Source organism: Vulpes vulpes, chromosome 9, assembly GCF_048418805.1.
Source record: "Vulpes vulpes isolate BD-2025 chromosome 9, VulVul3, whole genome shotgun sequence".
In the NCBI taxonomy this organism is placed as follows: Eukaryota; Metazoa; Chordata; class Mammalia; order Carnivora; family Canidae; genus Vulpes; species Vulpes vulpes.
Genome location: NC_132788.1, coordinates 87,250,292 through 87,265,462, shown reverse-complemented (window position 1 = coordinate 87,265,462; position 15,171 = coordinate 87,250,292). Strand labels below are relative to the sequence as shown.

At 34.9% G+C, this 15,171-nt stretch overlaps 1 protein-coding gene across 36 annotated transcripts in view; it reads right to left on the bottom strand.

Annotated features, from left to right (window-relative positions):
* Nucleotides 1–15,171, bottom strand: part of ERC2 (ELKS/RAB6-interacting/CAST family member 2) — a 906,155-nt gene that overhangs the window by 593,539 nt on the left and 297,445 nt on the right. For all 36 annotated transcript variants that reach the window (XR_011994371.1, XR_011994367.1, XR_011994370.1 and 33 more), the window contains 2 exons: nucleotides 14,160–14,315; nucleotides 2,351–2,518 (listed from right to left, as the gene is read on the bottom strand). Coding sequence is in view for 21 of the 36 variants with exons in the window: in XM_072720744.1 (XP_072576845.1) it covers nucleotides 2,351–2,518; nucleotides 14,160–14,315 (324 nt within the window). In the remaining 15 variants the exon portion in view is untranslated. The remainder of the gene's footprint in view (nucleotides 1–2,350; nucleotides 2,519–14,159; nucleotides 14,316–15,171) is intronic.

Genomic DNA, 15,171 nt, shown 5'->3' with positions numbered 1-15,171 from the left:
TTAAAAGAAGAAAAAAGGCAAAAGACATTTCCTTGGATGTTTCCAGCTGATAAAATCATTAATCTCATACTCCCAACTTCAAAGCAGGAAACTAGAAAATCATCTCACTTTCTCTGCACACAGAATAATTTTTCCTACTTCAAAGCACTATCTCTGTTTTGGGTCATTTTAATTATTGAACATGTGATGGAAGCTATCCACATAATGCCACCACTGTCTTTTTCATGAAAAATATATAGGTCTAATTTGGACTACACTAATTTGAAAGGAGTAAAATACAAGGGAGAGTATAAGGAAAGACAAAGAGGCTGGGGGATACAGCACTCATCAGTGTAAGGTAACAAAAGGAAGGTGGTAACACTTTCTGAGCTGACTTTTCTTTCTTTCCTTCTGGAAAAGAACCAGGTCAAGCAATACCACAGCATATTGCCTTGCTCAAATTTCCTTCTATCTAATACACAGCAAAAGCAGAATTAGACTAACTTTATTAGTAATGCTGGTATTATTGCCAACCCAAGACAACCATGTGTTGTGAATAACCACTGTGAAAACAAACTTGACCCTTGTTCTACAACAAGGGTCAGCAAACTATCTGGCCCTATTCAGAGTATGATTGCTAGAGAGAGGACCAGCCAGGCATTTCAATTCCAGTCAACCCTTTTCCCACAAAATCACAATGCCATGGCTTGGCAAATTTTCTCTACAAAGGCCAGAGTAAATATTTTCAACTTTAAGGGCCAGATGATCTCTGTCGCTATTAAATTTTGCTGTTGATGCACAAAAGCAACCAAAGACAACATATAGATGACAGGGTGTGACTGTGTTCTAATAAAACTTTATTTATAAAGACAAGCAGTAAGCAGGATTTCTCCCATAAGCTATAGTTTTTAACTCCTATTTAGACAAGTGCTGGATAGCAGAAATGTTCTATAATTGTGCTTTCTCATACACAAGTCACTAGCCACGTGACTATTAAATACTTGAAATGTGGCTAGTGTGACTATACTTTAAATTTTACTGAATTTTAGTTAAATTTGAATGGTTACATGTGACTACTGGCTAAAGTATTAGCACAGTTCTAGATACTATTCACTGCAGCTACTTCAAAAGAGATACAAGCTGTCTTCCAATTTATGGCATAGTTCAAATTTTTGCCTTGCAAAATAAAATATCCATGCTTCCACATTCACAATGAAACTATACAAAACTGAAAATGATATTTCTTAACTGTGAAATATCTACAACATTAAGGCCAAAGTGATCATTTTGGTTTGCAGCAATCGAGTAACTGCCTATTAACCAGTGTCAAGTGCCTAAGGGCTGAGTCACATCCATGCCAAGACCTGTCCAATCTGGAAGTTGTTTCTTTTCACCTCTGGACACTCGGTTGCACCTTGACTGAGAGCATAGGCCTACTCAAGGGCCCCATTAACTCCAAGGAAAATCTAAACCTCCCCACAGACCCAAAAACATACACAAAGACATGGCTTAAAGAGCACAAGAACATGCAATTCAATTAGATTGCCTTATCTTCCAGTCATCCACATAACAATACTGCCTCAACACAAAAAATCAAGGAGAGTTACCACATTCTTTGCTGTTGTCCACATGCAATAACTTATTTTCTGGCAACTGTTTTATTTATATAATAACTAGCTTATGTTTTGCCTTTCTTAGCAAACCAAAGATATAATCCAATGAGGAGAAATAAGGAAACAGGATAGTAAAATGTATTTGGTTTTCTTCTAAGTATGAATAAGAAATAACAAACCAACATTTATTTTAAGAAACCCACACAGTATCAACTTTCTTTAATGGGTAAAAGAATCTTGAAAATTGAGGATACTCTTTAGGAAGTAAGAAACCCCTGGAATCACAGGCACTAAAAGAGGGACCTATATACACAGTAAAGTAAGGTAGATGACATTCAGACTTTTCTATGATTTTTGATAAAACCATTCTAGATCCAACCACTTATTTATGGTTCCCAAATCCAAAAAAAAAAACTCTGAAAAATGAAACAAAAAAATTCCAGTGTAAAACAAACATTGGTGGCACAACCTGACATGAACTAACAGGATGCTACATAGAGTCTTTATTTATCCTACTTTAGTGTGAGGAATTTTTTTGTGCAGAAGAGTTATGTGTTTGTTACAGGGTGTTGCTGTATCCCCACTGAGAGTGTTATGCAATCTGTGATATAGATCTTACCTTTTCAAAATCCCTGGAATATCTGATATCCAAAACTCCCCAAGAGTTTGGTAAGGAATATTCTAAAGAAAGCTGTCCAGGTAGGATATTTTCTGTCATCTCAATGTCTACTGCCTAGAATTATGAAACAGTGCCTTACCTCAGTCTGAAGGATGGCAGCCCTCTGTTCTTTGGCAGTAAGCGACTCTTTAAGCACTTCGATGTGTTGCTTGCAATCTGAATTTTGATTGCTAAGGGTTTCAAGCTTTGTTTGTAAGGCAAGAAGTTCTGACTCCTTCTTTGAAAGCTCCTGCTTCAGCTGATCAATCTGTGAAACAAGAACAACATTGTAAGAAATTAGAAGCCACAGTTCCTACTCTTCACATTTGAGAACTGCTGATTTCTCTTAATTTTCAGTAGCCAATGATCATTAACCCAACAAGGCAAGCCATGAGTTTAAAAAAGATGGCTTTGGAAGTTCTTATGAGTTTAGGGAGGCTCTGTAAAGGTGGCCAAGAATATAGAAAACAGAAAGGTAAGGTCAGCAGATTGCCTTCCACTTTCCACCCCACTGAGAACCAAGGTTCACAGTGAAATGAAGACTTCTTAGCCGTATCTATTCCTCATCCAGGAAACCATGAAACCACATAAACTATTCATCACGATCTTCAGAAGGGTCAACAGGATGCTATTAAAGGTGATTAACCCAAGGTCCTTCTCTGCTACTCCACTGTGGAAATGATCATTCATGGGCATCATTTAACAAAAAAGAATCTTCACCCTCCCCCAAAGTAAGAATTAAATGTTTTTTGTTTATATTAAATATTGAGAAGACACCAAAGAACATATAATTTTGTAAAGTATAGGAAAAATAATATGAGACATTCATCCTTCAATTCACCAAGAAAGATCATTAGAATTACCTATGTCCCAATCCATTTCTATCTTCTTCTCTCCCCCTCCAGAAATAATTATCACCTTAAATTTTGTGTTTGTCATTTCCCTGCTTGTCCTTTACATATATTTTTTGCATTTCAACTTTATTTGTTCTGTGTTTTTAGTACTTTGCTTTTTTCTACTCAATCTTATGTCCTAAAGATCATGTTATTATATATATAATTTGTTCATTTTCATTGAAGTACAAAATTTCATTGTATGACTTCTCCACAATTTATTTGCCCATTCTGCTGTTAATAGACATTTTAGTTTGTTTCCAGGTTTTTTGCTAGAACAAAAAGTGCTATTCCCAACATTCTTATATATATATCACTTGGTACACCTAGCAAAAATGATCTAGGAGTTAAATTGCTGGACTATGTGGTATGCACATCTTTAACTTTACTAGACAACATCAAAATGTTTACCCAAGTTGTTACACTCATTTTTAGGGTCACAAGAAGTGTGTAAGTGTGCCAATCACTCCACATCTTTGCCAATATCTTATGTCATCAGACTTTTACATTTTTACAAGCCTGAAGTTGTGGTAGATAATCCCCAAACATGACTGATCACCTAGTTTTTCCAGCTTGTACACACTTTCTGCACTCACAACTAGAGATGGAGTCTGTTTAACCTCCTCTTGAACCTGGGCTAAACTGCAACTTGCTTCAACCAGCTAAATACAGCCAAAGTGTCAGTATGCCTGTTCTGGCCCTTGTCTATAGGAGACAGGCAGATTTAGCTTCCTCCAGGTGGAAGTTGGCCACCATGTTAGAAGTCCAACCCTCTAACCATTATGCTGTGAAGAAGCCCATACCAGCCACATGGACAGGCCATGCAGAAAGACACAGAGGCCTGGAAGAAATTGTGGCTCCTTTGTCTTGTTCCTCGTCTTAAAGGGAAGAATTTCAATGTTTCATCATTAAGTTTGATGTTTGCTTTAGCTTTTTATAGGCACTCTTAAGTTTCAGAAAGTTCCTTTATTACAACTTTGCCAAGAGTTGTTTTTTTTTAATCATTAAGGAATGTTTAATATTAATAAACATTTTTTCTGCTTCTCATGATTTATCACACTTTTCACCTTTAATATGTTATTGTAATGAATTACATTAATGGATTTTTAAAATACTCAGCTCTCCTGCACAACTATGAAAAACCCCACTTAGTCATGATGCATTATATTTTTTTTTATAAGTTCCTGGATTCAGCTTACTAATACTTTGTCAAGATCTTTCATCTATATTTATGGATAAAACTGGTTTGTAATTTTTCCATTTCGTTCTCTCCTTGTCAGGTTTTAGTACCAATTTTGCCTTCCAAATGGAGTGCTCATTCTTTTAATGTGTTCTGAAATGGTTTGTGTAAAATTGAAATTTTCTTCCCATTAACATTTATTAGAAATCATCAGTAAAACCATCTAAAGCTGATATTTTCTTTCTCCAAAAAACCTTTACTTCATCTATCTTTAATGGTTACAGGAATATTTGTGTTTCTAGTTATTTGAGACAATTTTTTTAAATTTTTATTTATTTATGATAGTCACAGAGAGAGAGAGAGAGAGAGAGAGAGAGAGAGAGGCAGAGACACAGGCAGAGGGAGAAGCAGGCTCCATGCACCGGGAGCCCAACATGGGATTCGATCCCGGGTCTCCAGGATCGTGCCCTGGGCCAAAGACAGGCGCTAAACCGCTGCGCCACCCAGGGATCCCTTGAGATAATTTTAATAAGTTTTTTCTCCTAATAATTTTTCATTTTATCTAAATATTCACTTTTACTTAGGAAATTTTTATAAAACCCATTTATCTTTCAATATCTATAGCATCTATGACTTACTTCTATTTCATTCCTAATATTCTTTCATTTTACTCTCTTTTTTTTGATGAGGCTCAGCAGAAGTATGTCATGTTAAAGAATCTCTTCAAAGAGTCAATTTTGGCTGTGTCGATCACCTAAAATTCTTATTTTCTATTTCATTAGTGTTATCTTTTTTAATTATTTGCTTCCTACTACTTTCTTTGGATTTATTCAATTTTCCTTTCCTAACTTTGTAAATTGGATATTTATCTCACTAATTTTCACCCCTTTTTCTTACCATATATATGTCTTAAGACTATAAATTTCCCTGTATCATTTTAGCTCGATCTCACTAGTTTGATTATGTAGTATTATTGTTCAGTCCTAAATGTTTTCTGATTTCCATTATTATTTACCCTTCAACTCACAAATAATTTATAAGTATGCTTCTTACTCTACAAATACATGGATGTTCCCTAGTCATCTTTGTGGTTTTTTTCTTGCTTGTTTGCTTTGTGAATAAAGAACAAGGTCTGTTTGAAATTGGTGTATCTTGCTTTATGACACAGTATGTAGTCAGTTATCATAAATGTACTTTGTATACTGTGTGCTAGAAAAGAATTTGTATCCAAAAATTGTTGAGCACAACAGTCTATATTGGCTTGAAAATTATTCCCTTGCCTTAAAAGTCTACAACAGCTTTCTCATGGTTATTATTTGGCTGGTGTGTCTTTTTTTCACTTTCAATGTGTCATTAACTTTATGTTGTAGATGTCTCTTACAAATAGCATATACCGAGATGCTTTTATCCTTTCTGATAAAATTAAATGGAGCACTTATTAACATTACAATGTATGTGATTTTATTTCAACCATTTTACCTCACGCTTTCCAAATATACTGCCTTTTCTATTTCTTCTCTTTTCCTTCTTACCTTTTGAATGACTTTTTTCCTATTCTATTCTTTTTTGCCTCTACTCATTTAAAAGTTATAATTTTATTTTATTTATTTTATGTTTACTTCAATTATTTCTAATCTTTAGGTTACTACCCTAGAAAGTATAGCACACTTACATTTTTAATCTACCTTAGTCTAAAGTCAGTCTATGCTTACATTCTTTCTGAATAATAGAAGGATCTTGAGACACTTTAAGTTCAGCCACCATCCCGTTGACATACACATTGTTGTCATATATCTCAGTTTTTTCCTGTTTTGCTTTGAATTCATCATTATTTTTTTACAGTCCATGTCAGTTTAGATATACCCCCAACATTTGTCACTAGCTTTGTTATTCATCCCTGCATCTCAAATATTCTGTCAGAAATCTCCTTTTGTGTAAAATGCATCCTTTAAATTTCTTGTAGTAGGATTTTGTTGGTGGCAAGTTAAATTTGTCTAAAAATATCTCAACTTCATTTTTTTAATATTGTTGCTGAGTGTTAAAAGTAATTTTCTAGGTAAAGAGATATTTTCTCTCAGCCAACTTTTGGCTAACAGAAGCTATTAAAAATTCAAGCTATCACTCCAAATTCATTCCTTTACAGGTAATGGGACTTTTTTCCATTAGCTGCCTTTTTAAATAGCTTTATTGAAATATAATTTATATGCCATACAATTCAACTGCTTAAAGGGTACAGTTGATGATTTTTAGTATATTCACAGAATTGTGCAACCCTCATGATAATCAAATGTTAGAGGATTTTCATCATCCCAAAATGAAACTTTGTAATGATTAGAAGTCACTCTCCATATTCCTCACCCTGTACCCCCAGCCTTAGGCAACTCATATTTACCTTCTGTCTATTCTGGGAATTTTATATAAACGGGATCTTATACATACTTTTCAACTGGCTTCTTCCACACAGCACAATGTTCCAAGGTTCATCCATATTATAGTACATATCTGTACTTCATTCCCTTTTATTGTTGAGTAATACTACACTGAATGAATATGCCACAGTTCTGCTATTCTAGTTCTGCTATTTTTTTTATACCAGCTATGAATTATGGTAGCTTGATTTCTGTCAAGTTTTGTGATTTAGGAAAAACTTTTACTGTGTGATCATGTTTTTTGGAATCTTATTTGGAGGAAAACTTTGAGATCTAAGTTGAACATGTAGCCCTTCAGAGCATTTGTCTCTGCCAATACCTGGGCACTATCAACCAAGTACCCCTATAACCTCCATTCTCTACTTGAAGTTTTTTGATCACCTTATATATACACTGCACATCTGTGCAAGAGACATCTGTGGTTAAGGATTCTCAAAGCTAGTTTGTTTTTGTTTTTGTTTTTGTTTTTACCTTTCACTTGGCTCAAAGTTTTAAAATAGATAATTTTCCCTGGATTCACCTAGTCTAGGTGGGAGGAGAGTATAGTGAGGAGGTTTTTTAGTTTGTACTAAAGCATGTAGCTGTCTGAGATCCCAGCTTAATGTGGTAGGGGTAGTAGAATTCCTATTTGAGTCTTCATCTTGAACAAACTCAGGCTTCTCTTTCTTTCAATGTCCCCGTGACTATGGAAACTAATGCTCAAGTTCACCATCTAGAAAATGCCAACGAGAAGACAGAATCAGTGCTCTATCATCACTCCAGCTCCCTTCTTTGGTTTAGTTTTTGCCCTTGAGATTCTTTCTAACTTGACAGTTTATAAGTACATTTTTAAATATATGTTTTGAAAATGTGTTTTAACTAGCATTTGTTGTTCTTTTCAACAACTAAAACTAGCATAAACAAGAACCAAGCTACTGACAATAACTTATGAGAATGAGTAGAATGGGATGCTTACAAAGAAATAAGACCCCCTTTTTTGGAATTGTTCAGGTTGTGCAATTCCCTGGAAAGGATGAGATGAAATCTCATTTGCAGAATGAAGTCAGACTAGATCAGGGGGCAAATAGGTTTCATTTTGCTTGCCAAATTTAAATATTTGGTAGTGACTGGCAGTCTTGAGAAGGATTCTGAGGACGCTTAAAGATTCACTGAAAAAGAATTGTGATTGATTATCAATATGCTCTGGGTATGTGTGAAGAGATAGTGACACTGATCACATATATGAAATCCATGGAACATGTTTCTTCTTTATAATTTAAGGAATCATGAATCTATAATCATTTCTACCTAAAATAAAAGTAAGTTATCTCTTTCTCACTCTCTCTTTCATACAACAAGAACAGACTATACAATTAAAAAAGGGAAAAATCTGGATTAGGATTAACTAAAATTATAAAAGAGAGAAAATCTGTTATGATCAGCAAGATCAGCATTCTTCACATGGGTTATAGTTCTAAATCACATGCAGTTGTAGCTCACAGCACAATGTATAGTTAATTCCACATATGAAACTGATTCGTCCTAAAATAAAGCTAAAAAAACTTTGAACTTTACATGCCTAAGCAAAGATGATGTTTATCATATAAAAAAATGATCTGGGCTAGCTTCTACAAGTATCAGAGTAGAAATTTAGTATGGGAATGGGGTATTGAGAGAGGAAATTGAATGAAATAACCTGATCAACAGAATGGTATTTAATAGGAAGGAAGAACATGACAAGTTCTACATGCACCTACTTTATTCAACAAAAATAGATTGATAATGATAAAACTATTTCAGTCTATAAATATTAAAGAGACAGTTGCTTTAAATAGCTTTCAGACTATCATAGCCATGAGGTAAATTTTAAATAAGTACTTTATGCAGACAATAATAGAAAAGGGCTTTTCTAAGGGGAATATAGTTACAGGGTAGAAAATCATATTCTTCCATAAAAATATGCCTTTTGCTTCTTTTACAGCAATAAACTCAATAAAAATGGAAAGTGATGCAATCAAACATACATGAGAACTGAGACTGGGGAAGGTCTGTCTCGGTGATGGCAAGAAGAAAAGCCAATCGGAATTACATCACACGCTTTATATGAAGTCCATGTGGACATCAGGAACACTTCATCTCGTCTGAAAGTTCTTCCACCACTTACGTCTGTGACACAACCAACACCCTGAAAACACTCCCTTGCCAAGGAAAACAGCTTCTTTTTCACTACAGATATGGCCCTCATGTCTAGAAAGTGATAGGCTTATTATCATGCAGTTTGGGTTATGAGGTTTGTAATCCTTCAGAGGTTAATAAGAAAATGTGTTACAAATTCAGAATAAAAGAGGAGATCTAAGACAGCAGAGCAGTGTCTTTGGCAAACTCCTAAAACAGAGAGAGTGACTAATACAGAGGTACTAAGATCAGTAGATGAAAAATGTGTTACACTAGGAACAAAGCCTCATATAGAACAAGGGATGCCATCACTCTTTCTCTACAGAAAAACAATTATTTACATGGTACATTCCATTCTTAGAGGCTCAACAGTGCTCCTGATGGTGACTTATGCTTTTCATGACCTCTTAGATTCTGTCTGTGCAGTCTGAGTCCTCTAAGTTTTCAGGGTTGAGTCTCAGTTCTCAGGGAAAACGTGCATGTGCCAAAGGGCTTCAAGATGCAGGGATTTCCATCCTGGCCAACTATGTCTGGTATCTGTGCCATTGCACAAGTTGAGACTCTAAACTATATTTTTTACATTTTTTGCAATTTGCCTTCCACCTTTGCAAACATGTTATGTCATGGTTTTTCTATGACATAATTTATAAAAGCAATTTGGGTCTTTACTTCTACTTCATTTAATCACAAAGCTTTCAAGAGACCCTACCAGTCCCAGTCATCTGTTCAGCGTCAAAATGGAGGTGCGTGCATGCCATTCCACATGGCTATTTAAAATACTTCCTTTTCCCTTCACCTACATGCTTTATTTATTTATTTATTTATTTATTTATTTATTTTTATTAGACACACAGAGAGAGAGAGAGAGAGAGAGAGAGAGAGAGAGAGAGAGGCAGAGACACAGGCAGAGGGAGAAGCAGGTTTCATGCAGGGAGCCCAACGTGGGACTCAATCTAGGGTCCCCAAGATCACACCCTGGGCGAAGGCGTTGCTAAACTGCTGAGCCACCAGGGCTGCCACTACTTATTTCAATAATTAAAGCAAGCAGCACTCCCTTTACATCCACAACATTGTTTTTATGTCAAATTTTCACTGAAACTTAAAATTGCCTATTTCAATATACTATTGCATCTAAAAAATGAGTTTGTATACAGGAATTATTATTAGCTGCCTTTATTACCCACTTGGAGCAAATAATTACATACTAAGATTGAGAATGATTTGAAGTCATGCCCTGTTAATGAAGAGAAATCAAATGCTGAGACAATTATCACCAATGAGTCATAAAAACAATTTCCGGCTAAAATTTCCAAAAAACAAAAAATAAAAGGAGAATGTAAATATGTGTTTATCCAATTTTAGGAGCTTTTTTTTTCATAATCAGGCTGAATTTTTTATCTTATGTTTTTCATTTAAAAGTAGTGAACTTCCAGAGAATCATGATAGAACTCATTTTAGATTTCTATTAAAGAAATATTCACATTGAAGAACACCTCTAAGGCTGCTCTTTGCAAACTGTTATCACTCTGAAAGTGCCTCTCCAAAACACCAGGCAAAAATGTTCTCTGGACCCTTTTAAAAGCTTTCTACATATTCATTACAAACAGCTAGAAGAAGTAACAATATTTAACTGCAATTTCAGATTTGGTTTCCGGAGTTCCACTCCCTTCCTTATGTAGCATCTCATTAAGAATTTCTGAAATATTTTACCAAGACCAAGGTCTTTAAAAACTGCTAAAATAACAGTTTCTAAAGTCAACTATGCCTGCATTTTTTGCTAGTTGGGATCCAAAGTCACTTCTGATTTTCATTTCTATCACTGCCTCACTAAACCCCTGAGTTTCACAATTACATTTCCATTTCCCTCAGTAAGCTTCAGAGCCTCTAGGTCTAGGTGTTCACAATTTAAATCTAACATTTCTTTCCTTTTTTGGAAAACCTGCCATTTCACATAGACTGGAGTTCTTTCCACTTCCTCTTCTCTGTGGAGTTAGGTTAGGATGGTATTTTTACTTATCCTTCTAGGTTTGCTCAGTCACTAATTTGAGTTTGCACTCTTCACCAGACCTGTCATTGCTATTTTGCCAATCTGGTTATTTAGACAAAAAACACTAACCCCTAAACTACTTGCATTACTGCAGCCACAAGTGACCTCTACTCTTATCAAATCTTTGGAGTAGTTTTTCCAGGACATTTCTTACTTTCCCAACTAAGTGGTCAGTGTTGACTTTGAAGTGAGAAACATTTCTGAATATGCACTACTTTTAAGAGCCCCTCTGTAGCTAGCACAGTGTCATGTGCTAAAAACGGGGTTTGGTAAGTCTTTGGCAATCAGAGAGCTAAAAAATCCACCATTGAAAGCTTTATCCATACAATTCTGTATAAATGAAAGAGTTCGGGCAGCCGGGGTGGCTCAGCGATTTAGCGCCAACTTTGGCCCAGGGCCTGATTCTGGAGACCCAGGATGAAGTCCCACATCGGGCTCCCTGCATGGAGCCTGCTTCTCCCTCTGCCTGTGTCTCTGCCTCTCTCTCTCTCTCTCTCTCTCTCTCTGTCTCTCATGAATAAATAAAATCTTTAAATAAATGAATGAATGAATGAAAAGTTCAAGAGACTCTAATGCTGACACTAAACAATTGTCTAAATTAACTCTTCAGATATCTGTGATAATGTTGACAAGCAGCATATTCATATAAATTTTGTAAAAAAGTTATCCAAATAGGCCACAATGGACCATGAACTATGGTAGTAATCCAATTTTAGAGGATATCAATCCATGCCTCTAAAATTTAATAAGTTCCATGACAAGTGATTCATCCAACTGGAATCAGTTCACACAGCCCCCAGATCCCACAAAGCACAGAATACAAGCACTCAGAATTAAATGTTTGGCAATACCTAGGTCTTAATAGACCTGCTCAACCATACCCATACTTGCCTCTCAAAACAGAAATAAGAAAAATCAGCAATTGAAGTAATGATATGAAGTATAAAAACTATGTTGAGATTTAATCCAATAAGAACATTCTATCAACAGAAAAAATATAAAAAATGCTTACTACGTAGCTTTTGTCAATCTATGACAGTATTAAAAACTCATTTTATTTGTATTCTTAGAAATCTATTTTCCCCATTAGTCAAGTCAAATATTACATTATTATTATTATTACTATTATTATTAGGTTTGGTAATACTTCTTCAGTAATAATGGGGATAATTATTAGCTACTTTTTTAAGCCAAGCATTTTAATTACATTATTTCATTTAACCCTGTGAGTCTCCCTCTAAGGCTTGCAGTGTTGTCCCGTTTTATAGAAGAGTGGCTGAGTGACATAAGTTACTCCTCAAGACCATGCAACTAGCAAAGGCAAGCTAGAGATCTGCCAGAGTCCACTTGCCATGTCAGCCTACTCTCTTTTCACCTTACTCTATTTCTCTCCTCAAACATCCTTCTGACCTGACCACTTTGGAACCATAAAAAGTAACCAAACATTAAAAATTAAAACCAACTCAAGGACCAATAGTCTTTCAGACACCTATGGGCTAATAAAGTCCTACTTGCTGGAGACCATATACATGTTTTATTGACCTGGACAAATTTCATGGCATTTTTAGTTGTAGAAAGGACTTGAACTATTTCCCACTGCTGAATGACAGGGTGGGGAGGAAAAGTTTAAGCCAAAACAATAATTTTGCCCAAATGTTATGAGTTCATACTTATCTTCATAACTTCAATCCCAGAGTGAATGGTCATTGTTTGGTCAACAGGCCACCCTACCATTGGGCTTGCTATACCCCAGCTCAACTCTCTGAGGGGGAAGGACTGCAAAAAAGAAACTGGAAGAGAGGGCTTGACCAGGAAAACCCATTCTAGATTTTGTGGAACTCCTTGAAAAGAAGGGGTTATATTCAAATCCACTGGACATTCTCCCCAAATTTCCCTCCACCCCTTCATCCAAATTTTTGGTCATAATCTCAACGTCAACTTACAAATACAAAGTTGGCAGAAGTAAGCGAACTTTTTGTTTTTTCCTAGAGAAAGGCACATACATGCATACATAGACATGGTTTAGTAGATGCTACATATTATTTCCTCTCTATAGTTTGCAAATTCCCCACAATAAGTATGCATGTATTTCACAATGATAAAATTATACCATCACTTAACCATTTTTTCTCTCTACTTCCACTGTTTCTTCATAGAAGTCTGCATTACTCTTAACTCTGCTGCATTTTATAAGGCAACAAACAAAAGTAAAACTTTGAACAAGAACAGGAGTGTTTAAGAGTACATGGTAGAAAAAACAAAATTTAAACTGATGTGGTTATTATTTCAGAGGCAAAATAGTTTAAATCCAGGGATAAATAAAAGCATCTCAAAGTCTCAAAAGACCTACGTAGAGCTATTCATAAACTTAATAATTATGCATATGTAAAAATAATAGATATTTAAGAGTTTAGTTCATTTTAGCCCAAAGTTTAATGAAAAATAACAAACCAAATTCTTTAAAACTAGCAATATCAATATAAGTTAATAGAACAGGTTACTATAATTATATTTTATAAATATTCCATAGCAATAGATATCAATAATAGCAATGCCTGACATGTATTAAATGCTTTCTAGAGATTAGTCAGGGGCTAAGTGCTTTAAATGCATAATCTCTTGAAATTGTCAAGGCAACCCAAAGATGAAGGTAGTTTCCTTTCTCCTGTATCTATTTCATGGATGAAAAAACTGAGGCTTAAAGAAGTTGAATAATTTAAGCAAGTAGTAGTATTGGAATGCAAAGTCAATTCTGCCTTACAAACTATGCTAAAACCAAAATGTCTTTATACAACTGGAAGTTAAATTGGCTTCCAGGATCAACACCTTTGGACACAGTCACCTTCCTAGGCATGGGCCAAAATTTGGCAATGATAGAAACTTCACAAATATCAAACTTATGAAAACTCAAGAAATTTGGAAGAGAGGAGATTATTAAAAATAAATGTTAATTCCCAAGACACCAAACTTACTTATTAGAAAATCCTGAACACCTTAGTAAGTAGAAATTCAACCAAAGATGTTCCCTGATCTCTTTTTGGAATCTACACTTCCGAACAAAAAATGTTCTACATTCTTCTTTGTTGTCCATATATTTCATCATATCACATAAAACAGGTTATGTGGGCATTTGGGGAAAGTATGTATGCAAACCATAACTTTCCAGTCACATTAAGAGTATAAAAGTTTATAACTTTGGACCATACCTTGGTTTTCATGAACTTGGAGTGACTTTTGTAAACCTCTATTTGTTTGATCTCTTCTTCGCGGTCCTCAGTGTTCAGCACACCATTGGCTTTTAACATCTGGATCTCATCCTCCAGATCCCTTATGTTTCGCTCCAATGAAGCAATTTTTGTGTCCTGTTGTTTAAAAAAAAAATGGGAATAAAAAGAAGGAAATAAAATTGTTTTTTTAGTATCATCAAAACAGAATTTCAGAAAGTAATTTGGGTAGTAATACATTAACTATGGTATAGACATAACCCTGAATTCAGGATAATTTATGTTTTTCACTTCTGAGGATCATTTGTAAGATATTTTTTAAGTTTCCAATAAAGAACACGTGTCAATACAACATGGAGAGTTGCCTAGATATGTTTGTCTAATGTCTGGGAATCAAATTACCAAAGCAACAGTGATAAAAGTGATCTAAAGTGTTTAAAAAAAAAAAAAAGCACCATGTAAGTGGACAAATTTATAATTTCAGATACAGTTTACCAGTGTACAATTTCTAGTCTACTTGTAAATGCAAAAACAGTTTGTTCATGTGTATATTATGTGGCTGGTTTTATAAGGCATGCTTGGAATATGACTCTGAGAGCAAAGGAAATTAAAATCTACTAATGAGGAAAAGGATTCTCATCTAGAATACAGACATCAATGAAATTAAATAACTGAATCCTGACTTAGTATGACTGATACACTAAATATTGAAAATTTATAGCAACTGTACATTGTAATGATTTATTTGGCAAGCAGCTCCCTGCATGACAAGAAAACATAAGTCACCTTGTAGGACATTTCTAATCTATTGATTTTCAGAGTTAAAAAACTAGAAATATTACACTCAGCTGTGGGATTGAGAAGGAAAAAAAAAACCATAGAGAATTTTTTAAGGAAATGACAGACTCTATGTATACGGTAGAGCATAGCAAGAAATATTGCTTTAGAAAGACGAGAAGAGAGCGAGCTCTTACAGGGGAAAAGAAAAAACCTT